General features: G+C 42.8%; 1 protein-coding gene across 5 annotated transcripts in view; it reads right to left on the bottom strand.

Annotated features, from left to right (window-relative positions):
- Positions 1 to 16,727, bottom strand: part of SLC4A8 (solute carrier family 4 member 8) — a 100,888-nt gene that overhangs the window by 49,683 nt on the left and 34,478 nt on the right. For all 5 annotated transcript variants that reach the window (XM_034646423.1, XM_034646427.1, XM_034646424.1 and 2 more), the window contains 3 exons: positions 11,933 to 12,014; positions 1,845 to 1,991; positions 1,200 to 1,335 (listed from right to left, as the gene is read on the bottom strand). In XM_034646423.1, coding sequence (XP_034502314.1) covers positions 1,200 to 1,335; positions 1,845 to 1,991; positions 11,933 to 12,014 — 365 coding nt within the window. Of the gene's footprint in view, positions 1 to 1,199; positions 1,336 to 1,844; positions 1,992 to 11,932; positions 12,015 to 16,727 lie in introns of those variants that run through there.

Below are 16,727 nucleotides of genomic sequence, written 5' to 3'. Positions count from 1 at the left end.
CACTGATAGGCAAAAAAAGCAGGTTATAAAACAGCGCAAAGTTGAGTACAGCTTGATCCCATTTCTATTTAAAGAAAAATTTTAAAATGCAAACACACATGTTTAAGACACCAAATGGTGTATTCCTCATTCTCCTTGAGGTAGTAGATTTATACATAACTTTCATCTTCTTTTTGCTTATCTTTCTTTTCTAATTTCATATAATGAGCACATATTACTTGTGCAATTAAAAAGATAGGTCTAATCAATATCATTTGGACAGATTAATAAAATGATAATTTTTTCTTGTTTAAAAAGCCTCTTTTTTGTAAATGTGACCTTTACAAGTTGGCAAAGACAGAATAACAAGACTTGGCATCAGGGTGATTGTCTTGCCTAATCCTCTCCACCCATGGCAAACGTCCAAGGATATAGCAAGGATCCAGGAAGAGCTGTTCCAGTGAGAGCTAGAGCCACACTTTACTAGTTACCCACCTCGCCTTCTTCCCTGAAACTCAGGCATGATGGCTTTCTATTCCCCCATAAGGCTTACTGGCCAGTTACTAGAGGAGCCCAGACATGGCCCTGGTTAATCTGAGGGCTCTCCTGGGGTTTGAGCCTCAGGCAAGCATGGTCACTCTACAGTTACCCCAGGAAGCCTACCGTCAGGCTAGCTATAATCCTACTGGTCTCCGTGAGGTTGGGCTGTCCCATAGGACATCTCAAAAATTATGAAACATCCAGTGAATCAAAATCCAAATGAATTAAAACACTATGGTTCACCTGCAGAAAAGTCTTCACCCATCCTATGTCACCTACGCTTGGTTGCGTGGGTCCAAACAAAGGTGGCCCCATCAGGCATCTTCTAAGCCAGAACTATAATATCAAGATAGCCCACAAGCAACTAAGGATTGCTTAGTAAATGAAAGGACTCCCTAAAGTAAATGAAAGGACCCTAAGTAAATGAAAGGACTCCCCCTAAAGGTTCTATGTTTCTGTCACCAATCCCAGGCTCAAGGTCAATTTGTATAGGTATCATCAGAGACATCAGAAAGAGGACAAAATCAAGACTTCCCATTGAAGACTCTGGAACATCAGTCCCCATGTCAGTTATCACTTCTCCCATGAAGAAATAAAAGACAAGCAGACCTGTCACTTGCTGAAAGGTACACGTTTGCCTACCCAAGCAACTCGCGACCCAGGATATTTTAGGGCCTTACCTAGCTGTCTCCTTCCACTCAGCATCTTCTCCCTCTTTCATACAGATCTCATCCAGCTCTGTGAACAGCTCATGAGGCACGTGCTCTTCATCTTCCTCAGTGCCAAGAATGAACTGAACACGCTGAGATGGTGTGTCTAGGAAATCAGCCACAGAGAAAGGTCTGCTCCCAGCCTCAGCTTAGAACAGAAATAGCATTCTGCTATACTTAGCACATCTGGGGACCTTATAACTTTAGGAACATCAAGAAAACAATCCTAAATGTAGATCAAAAAGATTTATTCCCCCTCCCAAAAAATGCTATTCTATGGAAGCAGTTAGTGGGAGGAAAAAATTATGAACTAAGACCACTTGAAGAAAACCCACAACAAACTGGAAATCTGATTGATTTGATTAAAAAGAATGGTTCATTTTCTGGCAAATGATTTCAACCCGTATGGTAATTGATTTGGAAGGCCTGAACTAAGAGTTTTTCAGGAAGATACTTTTGATTCTTAGAGGCATTTCTTCTTGTTGGAAGCAAGCCCTGAAAACTCTACAAAAGGGCTAGAGAATCAAGACCACGTACTTGATATCCATCATACATTCCCTCAGCCTCACCAAGGTCCCAGCCATGGGCCCCCACCCTCCCTCCTGAGAATGTTACCGTGGGCCAGGGCCTCTGGGCCTTCTTCCCCCTGGCTGGCTCCTTTGCCCCGCCCTCGCCTCCGGTGCTTCTGGCCATGCGTTCGGTGATGGCGATGGCTCTGCCGACCCAGCGGCATCCGAACGCCCACATACAGAGTTCTATGACCTGCAATGAAGCAGAAGGTCTGTACAGAGAATGCCTTTATTTTTTTATCTTATTTTATTTTAAAAGTTTTTATTTATTTATTTTTAGTCATCTCTACACCCAGTGTGGGGTTCAAACTAAGGATCCTGAGATCAAGAGTCTCATCTCATGGGGCGCCTGGGTGGCACAGCGGTTAAGCGTCTGCCTTCAGCTCAGGGCGTGATCCCAGGGTTATGGGATCGAGCCCCACATCAGGCTCCTCTGCTATGAGCCTGCCTCTTCCTCTCCCACTCCCCCTGCTTGTGTTCCCTCTATCGCTGGCTGTCTCTATCTCTGTTGAATAAATAAATAAAATCTTTAAAAAAAAAAAAAAAGAGTCTCATCTCATGCTCTTCCAACTGAGCCAGCCAGGCACCCCAGAGAAAGCCTTTAAAAAAAGGAATCAAGCATATTTAAGAGAGGCCGGGTGACGACTCCGTAATGGCAAAACTTCAAAGATTTCAGGACTAAAGACGTAGAGATCTTGGAGTTGATGCACTCCTTCCCCCTGCACGTGGCTGCAAACCTCACAGGAGTGTTAAGATCAAAGGAAATAATGTGCGTGAACTTGATTTGCAAACCATAAAGGCCAACAAGGATTCTAGTTGTTGTTACGACAATTTGAGCAATTGAAGAAAAAGCAATACAGTCACTGTGCCAACTGTAGCAAGTCCTGGCAGGGAGGCAGTTTAGAGAAGTGGCTAAAGGCTCAGGTCAACCTGCCTGGGTCCGAAACTTGACCTCACCATTCACTAACCATGTGACCTTGAATAAGTTAGCTAATCATTCTCTGTCTTTAAAAAATAATAATACTAAAAGCTTATTATATAAACTCAGAGAGTTTTCATGAGCAATACATAAGATAATGTATATAAAATGCTCAACACAATGCCTGAAATCACTTTTAGCAGCCACTACGTTCTAGGACCAGTTTCCACTTCTTTTCTTTCTGCACTGTAGAATACACAGTCTAGAAGGGCAGTGAGAGACTAGCTACAAATCTTAAGAAGCATGAGTCTGGGGTGACAGGGAGAGATAATAAATGTCGTACAAAAAGAGAAGAATGTGGGAAAATAAGTGATCCAAGAGTGTTCTTGTCCAATTCCTCCTTTTCTACTCATCTGTTCCTTCTAGAAGCCTTATTTTTTTGCTCATGACTGCCAGGCTTCTCTCTCACCTCCACCCGGCTTGCCTTGCCTCGCTGCCAGCCTGAAGCCCAGAATCAGTAGCTTCGGGGCTGCTAGCGCCCTGACTCACGGAGCCTGAGTCTCCCCCCACTGCTGCCCAGTTCCTGGTACTCGCGCCCTAGATCGCAGGCTGACTCCCCTCTTCTCCCACAACAGAAACATTCCGGTCTTCCATCACTGTCCTCAAATCCACAACCCTGAGCCACACTTCTTCCCTCTGAGCAGGTGACCTCCCTTCATATTTTACTAAGAAGACTTAGACGGTCTCATGTGACTTCCCTCCATCTCAGCCTGGCTTGCTTTCCTCCCCCAGCTGCCCCTCTTGACCAGGCTAAGGAGCATGGCTTCCCAAGCCTCTGGAGTCCTCTTCCATCAGCTAGCTTCAGTCTCTCCATTCCATCCATCCCTTCCACAGCTTTCTCCTGATTACAAGTCTCTCTTACCTTTTTGTTTTTTTTTTAAGTAAGCTCTAGGCTCAACATGGGGCTCGAACTCATGACTCTGAGATCAAGAGTCGTGTGCTCTACCAACTGAGCCAGCCTGGCGCACCACGTCTCTCTTATCTTAAAAAGAAACTTTCCAGTATAGTGCTACTCTCTAAGCTTCTACCTGTCCATTTTCCTTCTCCACCAAACCACCTTCAAGAACAATCTACCCACCTAGCTTCTGTTCCTCACCATCTCCTTGTTCCATAGCCTCTGCATGTGGCTACTTCCCACTGAAAGTGTCCTCATTAGGGACCACTTAAGTCACCAAATCTCTATCATCTTATGTCTCTCAGTTCAACTCCAAAGCCTTTCCTGAGAGCCCACCATGCGCCAGGCAGTGTCCAAATCCCTTGACTACTTCCTTCCGTTGGTGGTCCAGGGTCCCTTAGCTCCTGTACCCCTGGCCTCCCTGGCTCATCCGCACTCCTCTGACTTGGCTTCTCCAACCCTTCCACATCCTCCAAAGAAAACCTCCCGGGGTTTTGGTCCTGGGCCCTTCCCCTTTTTTATTGGAATCTACTCTCATGATTAGAAAGTTTCCCTCTACAAATGACCCCCAAATCTTTATCTGCAGATTCAATACATCCCAAAGCAAAGCCATCATCCTCCATCTCAGATCAAGTTCATACCCATTTCTTCCCTGTTTCTGTTCACGGCATCACAATTCCCTCAATTTTCTAGGCCCGAAACCTCAGAGTTACCTTAGATTTCCACCTCACCCCATGCCCCCCAGTGCTACGTTCTACAGGTCAGGTGTGTCAAGGATTTCTCTCCCCTCGCTTTGACCACAGCAGGAGCCTCCTTCCTGCCTCCCACACCAGTTCAGCCCTACAAACAAATCTTCCTGAAGCACCGCTCTGATCACAGCTCACGTCTGTGCAGTCAGGACCCCGCATGCTCCAGCATGCTCAGGCCCCAGCCTTCTTGCTAGTCTTTTCTTCACTAGGACAAACTGTACATTCGATAGAAAAATAAAGGGAAGGGCCTCTTAAAGAACGGAGCAATCAGCTCAAGCGAGACTGAAGTGGAAATCCCACACAGGCTCACACCAGTTCAACACTGCAGGGGCAGGGGAAATCTAGAGATGTACACTTTCTGCATCCACCCCAGCAACTCTGTCTCCTCCCCACAGCCTCAGCTGCTGTACCCACCGTCATCTCAAGTTCTTTCCTCTACCTGAACCAACCCGCTATTCCACTAGTGTGCCGGTGCCTTCCAGACACGGGCTTGGCTTGCTCCCACAAGACTCACGGCAACACACCTTCCTGCTTGGTATTATAGCTGATCTCCCCCAATCAGATGTGCCACCTGCTACTTCTAAGTCGCCAGAGCCCTTGGCTAGCATTCTCTTATGCACTTATTTTATGCCTTGCGCTAGAATTAATACCTCCCACTATTCATCTGCAAGCTTCTCAAGGTCCCAGGTCAGACTTTCTTCCTCTTGGAATCCCTCACATAACAAAGCACAGTGTTTTGCGTATGGTTGTTGTTCCACGAATGTTCAGAAAATGGAACACTTCCTAAGAGCCTCCCTCAGGAACATAACCCCTTTGAACCTCCTCAGAAGATCACAATCGGACCTAAGAGCGCTTCTAAGGTGAAAGGAGCCACAAAAGGAATGTGTAACCAAAGTGAACGTGTTTAGGGCGAATGAAAGACTCACCAAAGCATGAGAAGCCTCAGAAGATCCAAGCCAACCTGAGAAAGGAAAGCCTAATCCAGGAAGACTTCCTGAATAAAGGGACTTTATGGAAAGAGTTGCCAACTCTTCTTCTTCCCTCAGCAGTGGGTTTTCCTAAGACTGTGCTCAGCTTCTCTGGGGACTCCTCAATAAGTGCTCTCCCCCTACAAGCGGGGTTAATTAATACGCCTTGGAGTGCTGCTCTACATTCCTTTCTCTACTTCTCTCTCCTTTTTGTTGTCCTCTCCTGCCTTCCAAACTCCCAAATGATAAAGAAAAATAAAAAGAAAGGATTATATAGACCACATCTTCTTTATCCATTCATCCATAGATGGACACTTGGGTTGCTTCCATATCTTGGCTGTTGTAAATAATGCTGCAATAAACATAGGGGTGCATATATCTTTTTGAATTAGTGTTTTCATTTTCTTTGGCTAAATACTCAAAGATCACATGGTAATTCTATTTTTAATTTTGGGGAGAACATCCATACTGGTTTCCACAGTGGCTGTATCAATTTGCACACAAACAATGGAACATTCCTCAACCATCAAAAAGAATGAAAGCTTGCCATTTGCAACAACATGGGTGGACCTAAAGTGTATAATGCTAAGTGAAGTAAATCAGAAGAGAAAGATAAATACCATATGGTTTTACTCCATTGTTGAATATAAGAAACAAAGCAAATGAACAAAGAAAAAAGAGACCACAGACACACAGACACACACACACACACTCTTAAACACAGAGAACAAACTCGTGGTTCACAAAAGGGAGGTGGTGGTATGGGTGACATAGATAAAGGGGATCAAGAGTATGCTTATCATGGTGAGCCCTGAGTACTGTACAGAATTGTTGAATCACTATATTGTGTACCTGAAACTAATATAACACTATATGTTAACTATACTTCAAAGAAAGAGGAACAGGATTAGAGGGAAAGCTGATCAGAGATTTATTAGAATGTTGAGAGGCAGGAGGATAAACATTTAGTATTGGAGGAATAACCCCTCCTATCCTCATCCTGTCTTAGGGTAATCCTATATCGACTCATGCGTGTCTCAGGACATTTCTGACAGGCAGATCTCTGAACATAACGTAATCATCTTGCAACTTTATCGAAACAGAAGTATAGAGCCAGAAGAAGTCATCTGCTAAGATGTGGGATTCCAAACCTCTGACATTATCAATGAAAACTATAAAGTGTGAAAATGACTAAATTGAATACCATCTTAATAAAATATCATGTTAACTAATAATGTTCCACTATAGTACATTAATTAGTTCCCTGTAGTATACCACTGAGACCAACCCAGGCTGGAGTCACCTAACTGTGCCAGGTCCTGTCCCAAGGGCTGGGGATACAATAGTGAACAGCACAAGGTCCCTGTCCTCAAGACACATATTCTAGTTAGGGGAGACAGGCATCATGAAAATAGTAACATATTATTTCAAGTATTGATAATTATTCTGAATAAAAGCATGGTAGGGGCACCTGGGTGGCTCCGTCAGTTAAGTGTCCAACTTTTGATTTCAGCTCAGGTCATGATCTCGGGGTCGCGAGCTCGAGCCCCACATCAGGCTCTACACTGGACATAGAGTCTGCTTAAAATTCTCTCTCTCTCCCTCTGTAACCCCACACCCCTCTTATGCACACGTGTCTCTCTCCCCCTAAAAAAAAAAAAAAAAGTTCAAGTGTGTGGGTAGAAGTTAGGATAGAGAAGGGAGACTGTAGCTAAGACGATTAGAGGCAACAGCTGAGTGATGAGGAGAGGCCATGAGAAGAGCATTCCAGGACAAGACAAGATCAATGTATAGGCCTTAACAGTGGGAATGTGCAAGTTCCAAAGCAAAAGGATGACCAGTAGGCCAGAGCAAAGTGAAAGAGGAAAGAAGAGGAGAGAAGCAAGGTCAAAAAGACAGGCAGGACCATGAAGAACCCATGGGTAGTGAAAAGCATAATTAGATCCCACAGAACCACTTCAGCCAGCCCCTTAAACAGTGACCTAGGTGTTGTAAAATCAGGTGTGTCCTGATTTTAAATCAGAGCTTAGACTTAGGTGAAGAAAAACCTCACCAAGGGGTGACTTTCAGTCCTCCAACAGAGCCATCCCAACCATGAGCTTCCTCTTCCTAAAAAATCCCCCAGAGGGTTATCAGCCAGGCCAGGACCTCGACTTCTTCTTAAGCACATTCTGAATACTTCCACCGGGCTTTTGTTGGTATATTGCTAAGATCATGTAATTTTAAGTATATTCTAAATAGAAAATGAGGGGTAGTGGTTAGGTATTAGAACCTGTGTTATTATATCTCATTTTCTTGGTTAATTTGCTCGCTGTCACTACTAAAGTAAAACAAGGAGGTTGGATCAAATGACTTGTCACTTCTAGTCCAGGTTTTACATACGAACTTAGGAAAGGCTCAGGCAAGGTCATTCTTTGGAGAAGACAAGGCAGTTCGATTGTTCCCACTATGCTTACTTACTGCTGCAAAAAGGAAGTATAGCAGGGGCTCAGTAAATGTTTGTTGAGCAAATGATGTATGGTTTTGCCTGATATCTAAAATTCCCACTAGGCAAGTTTGAGGATAATGGGGAAGACATCCTTCAGGTGCCTTTGGTGGCTCTGTAGGAAGTAGGGTAAGGCTTAAATCTTAGGGAAGGAAGGCTCTTTTTCTCTAAGAATTTTTTCGGTCCAATCAGTTCTCCCAAACACTAACCAACCACAGTGCCTGCCTTTTGAAAATGCGGGAGACAGGCAGAAATGAAAACAAGTCCCAGAAGGGGTCAGACCTAAGAAAGACCAAAGTGGCTGTCTGAAAATTAGGCCTCAGTTTCTAAGCTGAGGACTCTTCTTTTTTTTTTTTTTTAATTTTATTTTATTATATTATGTTAATCACCATACAGTACATCCCCTAAGCTGAGGACTCTTCTGAAGCAGGGACTTGGATCTTCTGCGTGGAATCGGCAGAAACGATGACAAACAAACGGACACCAGGAAATAAATATGGCATCAATAAAACCTAGTCCATTTAACTGGATTCTGGCAGTCTGGTGACTTCACTGGACTCATCCTGTGGTCACTTTGCTGGCCATTCAACTGCCTTCCCTCCTGGAGTCTTCTTCCCGTTCATCTACTTACCAACTCACCCAGACCCCGCCTTCTCCCCATCTAATTCCCCATTCTTTGTTTCCAGTCATTGTCAAATGCTTTGGGAGCTATCTGTGTACAAATACAACTATTCATTCAGTAAAACTTATGGGAGAGATATAATGTAAGTGTGTGTTTTTAAAAATAAGTACATATACACATACAGAGAGCAACCATTAGTGAACTGGGGCCGAATCTTGTGGAGCAGGACAGAAATCACAGCTGTGACCTACCCTTGCAGATGGAGACCGGGCCTACCAACATAGAGTGCACGGCATAAACAGTGTCTGTACACACGCAGAACTCATTAGCAGACACTGAAAATTATTCCATCCCCTTGGGCTACAGGTTGAACTCAAAGTCAATAACTGGAGGGGGGAATCTAACACGCGGAGTAGATGCGAGCCTTTTTTTATAACTTAAAAATAGGATCAAAAGGCTCTTACCTCTGTTAAAAACCTATTAGAAGGAAACCTAGTCTAATAGTTGATGAGAAATAATGATCTGCCAGAAGAAAAGGGAAAAACCCAGTTCTGTAACTAAAGCAACTGTCCCATGTCCTTCTGGGAGTGGGGGTGTCCACTGAAGTACATCGTGGACTATCGCTCTTTGCGAGTTTGTCTTTGGAAATCTGTTCTAATACTTGCTTTGGACTCCTCTCATACATAAAAAGAAGCAATGTCATGGTTTAAGGCGCCTTCTCCTACTGATGGAATTAACTTATGCAAAAAGACCCACATTTACAGAAGTCTGTAACCATGTCCAGAGACTAAATCTCTGAAGTAATGCTGAAAAGGGGGCTGCGTTATGTTATGTGGAGCAGAGGGTATGGAATAAAGGGGAAGGGAGACCCAGAGATTTGTCTACAGCCACAGAACCCTGCATCATGGCACACACTTTGAATCAGAATACAGTTTACTTCCGCCTTCACTGAAGTGGGACTGACTTCATTTCCTGCCTTCAAGAAATGACAGCACCCTAGGTGCAGCCTGACTCCTAGGACCTCTTTCACAGTGAGCCCGGGTAGAGTCCCCAGCATGACCAAGCCTACGGCAAATCCCAACTCCCTCTTCTCCTCTCTGGAGCTGCTCTACAACCACATCAGGCCTGAGAAGTGGGCACCATTGGTCCTCCATGTGCCAATTGTGCTTTATTTAAAAAGCGCTAACCTAAATAAGTTTCTAGTTCTCAAAAAGCTCTATATATAAGGGACCATTTCCCAAGACGCTGTCCCCTACAGATGACATCATAGATAGCTCTCTTTTATAGCAGAATGGTGAGTGCATGAAGAATAGATGATGTCATCTTGAAAAGATGTTCCGACTCCCGATTACTCAGCTGAGCTCTGTGGGTGGAACCCAGTCCTCAGGATCCAAGAGAGTTTGCCTGTGTTTATGATTCTACTCCCAAGCAGACAAGAGAGTTCGTCAATGGTTACCTCCTTGCTGAGGGCAAAGGTCTAGTGGACCCAGACAATGAAACTGAGAGCAACAGTGCCCTCAGGGTGCAGGGAGAGGGTAGAGAGGCAACAGGATTACCAAGGCAGAAGGATGGGTAGGGCAACATGATAAATATTCATACGATGTTTATATCGTATAAAAATGTGTATGTGAAGGAGCAAGAAATTGAGGTCGGATGGCTAATGCCGAGGACTGTCTTCGGTGGCCGGCAGTGTGGCAGAATAGGAAGAGCAGAAGTCCATCCCAGTCCCACCTGCTATTAGGCTGAATGACCCGGAGCAATTTCTCCACATGCAAAATAGGGATGATACCTACCCACTCAGGCTGCTGGGACACTGAAAAAGACAACTCATACGAAATGCCTAACCCAATGCCTCACACGCAGGGGGCGTTCAACAAATGCTAGCCTCCCGCCTCCACGCCCTTTCCTTCTCCACTTTCCCCCAGTTGCCGAAACCCACACTGGCTCTTCTTCCAACTGGTCAGAACAACTTGGAAAACTTGACCTTGATATACCCAAACCCCACTGGCCTCCAGAAGCCACCCGCAGAAGTTCTCATGGTAACAGCCCCGGGGGCTGAGTCAGCCTCTGCAGCTTTCACTCTCCCCAACCAAAGGACAAGCTTTCTCTGGGAATTATACAGCTCTGATGGAAAAACGTCACGGGAAGAAGCCGTACAGAGAGAACATTTCACATGCTGTCTTGGTCATTAGAAAGTTGCTGCGTCATAGCCTTTGACAGGGCAGCGGACGCTGCAGAGATTTCACAAAGGCTTTTGAGCCAAATGTGGGTTCTCATTAAAGCTAGACTGGACACGAGCCTTTCTCTCATAAAACTGAGCCTCACCACCTATCAGGAAACCAGCCACTATGGAAAAAAGGAAAGCAGAAGGATATCACCAATGGTCATGTGGGGACCTAGGGGTGGGACAGGGGACAAAAGAAGGTTAAAGGAACTAGACAGAGCAGGTCAATAAAAATGACTCTTCTTTCCCTTCTACTTCAGCTGGGTGTTTTTAAAATACAACTCTGTGCTATGAATTCTTAAAGAATATGTTACAGGTGTGCATGTTTTCTTTTGTCTGGTTTAGATGAAAACACCAGGCAGAAATGCGGATAATAGGAATGGGAAGAGCAAATATTGGAGATGGGGCAAACTGAATAATACAACCAAACAGCTGAATAATAACCAAACTGAATAATAACCAAACTGAATTTTAGAAACGATTTGCATTTTATTTTCTTTTAAAATTGTGTATGTATTTACATTACTATTTGTAGGCACTTGCCAAGAACTGACAAACTGGTCTGAGTACTTTACATTCTCAAGGAATAGATCATTTATTCATATTTATATTGGACTTTACAGTGCTCAAAGCACTGTCTCACATGCTATTGGATCCTAATGGTAAGGTATTAATATCCCTACTTTTTAAATTGAATTATAATTAAATCAATGCTGTGTTCGTTTCAGGTGTACAACATGATGATTTAACAATTCTATGCATCACTCAGCACTCATCGAAGTAAGTATACCCACCATCTGTCAGCGAACAACCTTATTACCATATTATTGACTCTATTACCTATGCCGTACTTTTCATCCCCATGACTTATTTATTTTATAACTGGAAGTTTGTACTCTTAATCTCCTTTATCTAATTCACCTTTTTCCACGCCCCTCCCCGGCAACCACCAGTTGGTTCTCTGTATTCATATCCCTACTTTTATTTAACAGATAAGGACATAGAGCCTAAGGGAAATGAAGTGAGTGAGACAGAGTTAGAGGCTAGTGAGACAGCTAGTGAGACAGAGTTAGAGGACTCAAACTCTAGTGAGACAGAGTTAGAGGACTCAAACTCAGGCCTCCTGATGGCAAAGCTCTCCTCCCACACCAGTGTGCCTCTCGTTAATTCTCCCCCACCCCACCCCACCCCACACAAAACCACAGTTCTTACCTTCCAACTCCTCTTTCTCATAGTGAATGTTGAGAATTGTACTGGTCCCACCCTGATCCACCACAGCCTCTTCATCTGGTCTCTGTTGAAACATAAAGAAGTAGCCATAGTCATATGCATATGTTCATTCGAACAGTCATTTAAGTCCCATGTGTATGCCAGACCCTTTTTGCAACCCTTGGGGGAGAAAGCACCACAGTTTATGTATGTTTTTCATTTGAACCTCACAATAACTTTGAGACACAAACATGACAGCCATTCTCTTTCTCACTTTATAAAACAGCAGCCTGAGAGTCAGAGAAAATGAAGTAATTATTGCTCAAGGACACAAATGTGGTCAAAGGCAGAGGTGGGACTGAACTCAGGTCTTGTGACTGCAGATCTCATGCCTTTTCCAGCCCCCCACTCCACCTGTACAAGTGGATAATAGGTCTGCATTTTGTAAGCAGTGTCAAACACATCATTTCATTTAGTGTAAATCAGTCTCCTTGACCTCTTTACAGTGTTTGAGCCTCTTGTCCTTGAAATTCTCCATCCTGTTCCTCTGATCAAGTCTCCTATCTCTCTCAGCCTAAGGCTCATCTTCTTCCTCTAACCATAATTCCCAAGCAAGAACACTCTACCTTTCGTTTCCCTCACTTGAGTCTTACAATTTCAACAGCAGCCTGAAACTGTTGACTCAGTATTTGACAAACCATTGGGATGTCACCCACAAGATCCACATGTCTAAAACCAACTAATATTTCCAAAACTAGCACCCCATGCTCGTTTACTTACACTCACCCATGGTACCTTCATTTCTTAGTCCACATTTGAAATTTCAAATGCACCGATTGAACCATTCCATGTATATTGTGTGTCTATCTTATGTCTTCAGGGAGATCGTTTTCTCCCTTTTCTTACCAAGTCCTCCTTTGCAATTTCTCTTGAATCCACTCTCATATCTCATCTACTCTAGGCCACACTCTCCAGCCCTTTAGGTCATACAGGACATGTTTTCAGTTCTGGAACCATATTTACTTTCTTCCTCAAGTGTTTCTCCCTCTGCCTAGAACTATCACCGTCTCCCTGCTATCCTCACCTCCACAACCAGCAGCCCAGACTTCTTCATCATCCCACAGATCTCAGCCTCAATCCACTTCCTTGAAAGGCTTCCCCGACTACCCCTCATCTGAACTAAGCTAGGTCCCCCCATTTATATGCCCTCATAGTGCACTGTACTTCCCCTTCATAATGAAATGTCTCTCCTCAAGGGAGGGACGCTGTGTGTCTTCCTCAACACTGTTTCCCCTGCATCCTACACAGACTTTTCACATAGTAGGTACTCAATAATTCTTTGGTAAAATAATGAATATAACGGCACCTACCTTATCAAGACCTTGGATTATTTCAAAAAAATATCTGAACTGATTTTCCTGCCAATCTATTTCTCTTATCAAATCTGCAGCTCCAACCAAGTTCACTGATCCCATGGGCATAGGGCACATTCCCACTTCCATGCCTTTGCTCACACGTCCTGTCGTCTAATGTGCCGCATCCCCAAGTCTCCACCAAATCTGGACCATCTTCTAGATCCTGCTCAAATTCCCAGCTTACTGTCCTAATTTTACTCCTTTCCTTTCCAGTTATCATCTATGTCCCCAAATAAGGCAACCCTGAATGTAAAGCAATCCATTTTCCTAATGAGAAGACTCAAAAAAGTTTTTTTTGAAAGATTTTATTTTATTTATTTGAGAGAGAGAGAGAGAAAGAGAGCGAGCTCAAGCAGGGGGAGCAGCAGGCAGAGGGAAAGGGAGAAACAAGCTCCTGGCAGGGCAGGGTGACTGACGTGGGGCTCAATCCCAGGACCCTGGGATCATGACCTGAGCTGAAGGCAGATACTCAACCGATTGAGCCACCCAGACACCCCTCAAAAAGGTTTTTGAGGACAACTTGAATAAACCAATTTTTAGGGAAGTAGATTAAAGTCAAATGTCTATATATATGTGTATATATATATATATATATACATATATATGCACTATTTTTTATTCAAATATATCTCTGCTATTTCTTTTTTTACTCAAGTATAATTAACATAGGTGTTACATTAGTTTCAAGTATACAATATAATAATTCAACACTTCCATATTACTCAGTGCTCATCAAGGTAAGTGTATTCTTAATTCCATTTATCTTTTTCACCCATCCCCCTGGCAACCACCCATTTGTTCTCTGTATTTAAGAGTTTGAGGTTTTGGGGCACCAGGGGGCTATATAGATATAGATATAGGTATCTATATATAAGAGAAAAAGTGTTGGAACATAAGCATCTGCTCATACTTAAAACCATATAGAGGAAGAATAAACAGTGAACAATTTTTTTTTAATAGTTACCTATAGAGGAGTGAGGGAATAGGGTGAGGAGACAAGGACAGAAAACTAGACTTCTTTGAATATACCTGATTTTATAAATATCTCACATAATTTTAAAACAACTAAAAATTTTAAAAGCAATTCCCAGAAATGAGAAACAAAATGAAAGCAAAGGTCAAATTGACGGCGTAGCTATTCCAAGACAAATTATTCCACGTAACTTTAAGACAAAATAAATTGGCTGAACATCCTTAGTGGCATATACCCTAAAGACAGGAAGAGTTTAAGAAGATCTTAAACTGCTTTTTAGTTATCTGTTGGTGGTAGTGTGGGTGCTATCACTCTGAGACTGCTGTGCGTTATGAGATCAACAAATGAGTGATTATGTAAACTTGTTCTGTCATTCTCAATGTCATTGAGAACCGGCATTTTCAGCAGGGGTAAAAGGAAATACAGTCTTAAGATAGAAGTTAAGTAAAAACCACGTAGTCCTGAATTTGATTCGGATGTATCAACAAGAACATGTATTTTTATCTTTAAATGTTTTTAAATTTATAAATTTACATTTTCTAGCTCTGTCCACTCAAAAAGCCTAGAAAAAATGATCAGCCAGAAGCAATGAGTATCCTCGGCACCTAGATTGTGGCCCCTTAAAATATCATTTTCTACTAAGAGCCACCCACAGACAACTAGGGTGGTGTCAAAAGGACTCAGGAGTCAACTTAAAGAGATCCCTTGCTTTTTAGGACCATCTGAGCATCAGTAAGAGTAATAAGTGCAACAGATTAACTATATCAAATATGTTAAAATCTATGAGTTTGCAATGTCACTCTAAAAATTAACTGGTCACCATTGGAAGATAATACTAACAAACCAACTCATTATTTTGAAAACTGTTAAACATTTATCTTGGCTTTCCTATATAAATTGTACCATAGAGTGGTTTCATAGAAGAGATGAGAGAAGTTTCTTATTATAGAAAAGAATAAATGAAAAAGGAATGTTAGAATTAGGACATCACCATTTTGCAATCCCTAATGGATTGCATTGATTTTCAACAGCCACTAACATCACAAAGAGAGACAACCAGACATTATATGTCTCCTAATGGGAGGCCATATCACCACCCATTAGGTAATCTTAACAAATAAATTGTCCCTGAATCTGATCAAGCCTCTAAATCCAAATACCAATTTACTGAAAATACAGTGAAACACAGTTCCATGGAAAAACACCAGCATGAAAATACAATCAACAAAACTCAGACTCTGGGAAACCGTAGAACAAATCCTCTCCCTCCCCTTACCCCTTTTTTTAAAATAAATAATTGCAAGAAGAGAAAGACAGAAACAGAGACAGACAGGGAGAGAAGAAGGCGAAAGGAGTAGTTTAAAAGAGACGACAGGGGCGCCTGGGTGGCACAGCGGTTGGGCGTCTGCCTTCGGCTCAGGGCATGATCCTGGCGTTATGGGATGGAGCCCCACATCAGGCTCCTCTGCTGTGAGCCTGCTTCTTCCTCTCCCGCTCCCCCTGCTTGTGTTCCCTCTCTCACTGAGGGATGACAGATCAATCTCAATGTGTGGACTTTATTTGAATCTTGATTCAAACAATCCAAAATAATTTTTTAGTTATTTTTTTTAAAGATTTTATTTATTTATTTGACAGAGACAGAGACAGAGACAGAGACAGAGACAGAGACAGAGACAGCCAGCGAGAGAGGGAACACAAGCAGGGGGAGCGGGAGAGGAAGAAGCAGGCTCATAGCAGAGGAGCCTGATGTGGGGCTCGATCCCACAACGCCGGGATCACGCCCTGAGCTGAAGGCAGACGCTTAGCCGCTGTGCCACCCAGGCGCCCCTAGTTATTTTTTTAAATAATTTTTTGAGACAATTGGAAATTTGAATACTGACTAGATCTTTTATCATAGTAAAGAAATTGCTATTTTTTTCTTTAGGTGATACTGTGCTCATTTCTAAAGAATTCTTACCTTTTTTGTATGGAGTTGTTGAATCACTATCTTATATACCTGAAACTAATATAACACTGTTATGTTAACTATGCTGAAATTAAAATAAAATAAATGCTTAAATTAAAAAAAGAATTCTTTTTTTTTTAAAGATTTTATTTATTCATTCAACAGAGAGAGAGAGACAGCCAGTGAGAGAGGGAACACAAGCAGAGGGAGCAGGAGAGGAAGAAGCAGGCTCCCAGCAGAAGAGCCTGACGTGGGGCTCGATCCCAGAACGCCAGGATCACGCCCTGAGCTGAAGGCAGACGCGTAACGACTGAGCCACCCAGGCGCCCCTAAAAAAAAGAATTCTTATCTTTTAGTGATACACACAGAAATATTTACAGATAAAACTGAAACATTACTGATATGGAAAAGACTATATTAACTTAGAAATACTACTTTTTTTACACATTTTATAATTTTTTAAAA

This window comes from Ailuropoda melanoleuca, chromosome 16, assembly GCF_002007445.2.
Source record: "Ailuropoda melanoleuca isolate Jingjing chromosome 16, ASM200744v2, whole genome shotgun sequence".
NCBI lineage: Eukaryota > Metazoa > Chordata > Mammalia > Carnivora > Ursidae > Ailuropoda > Ailuropoda melanoleuca.
This window is presented reverse-complemented; position numbering and strand designations above follow the sequence as displayed.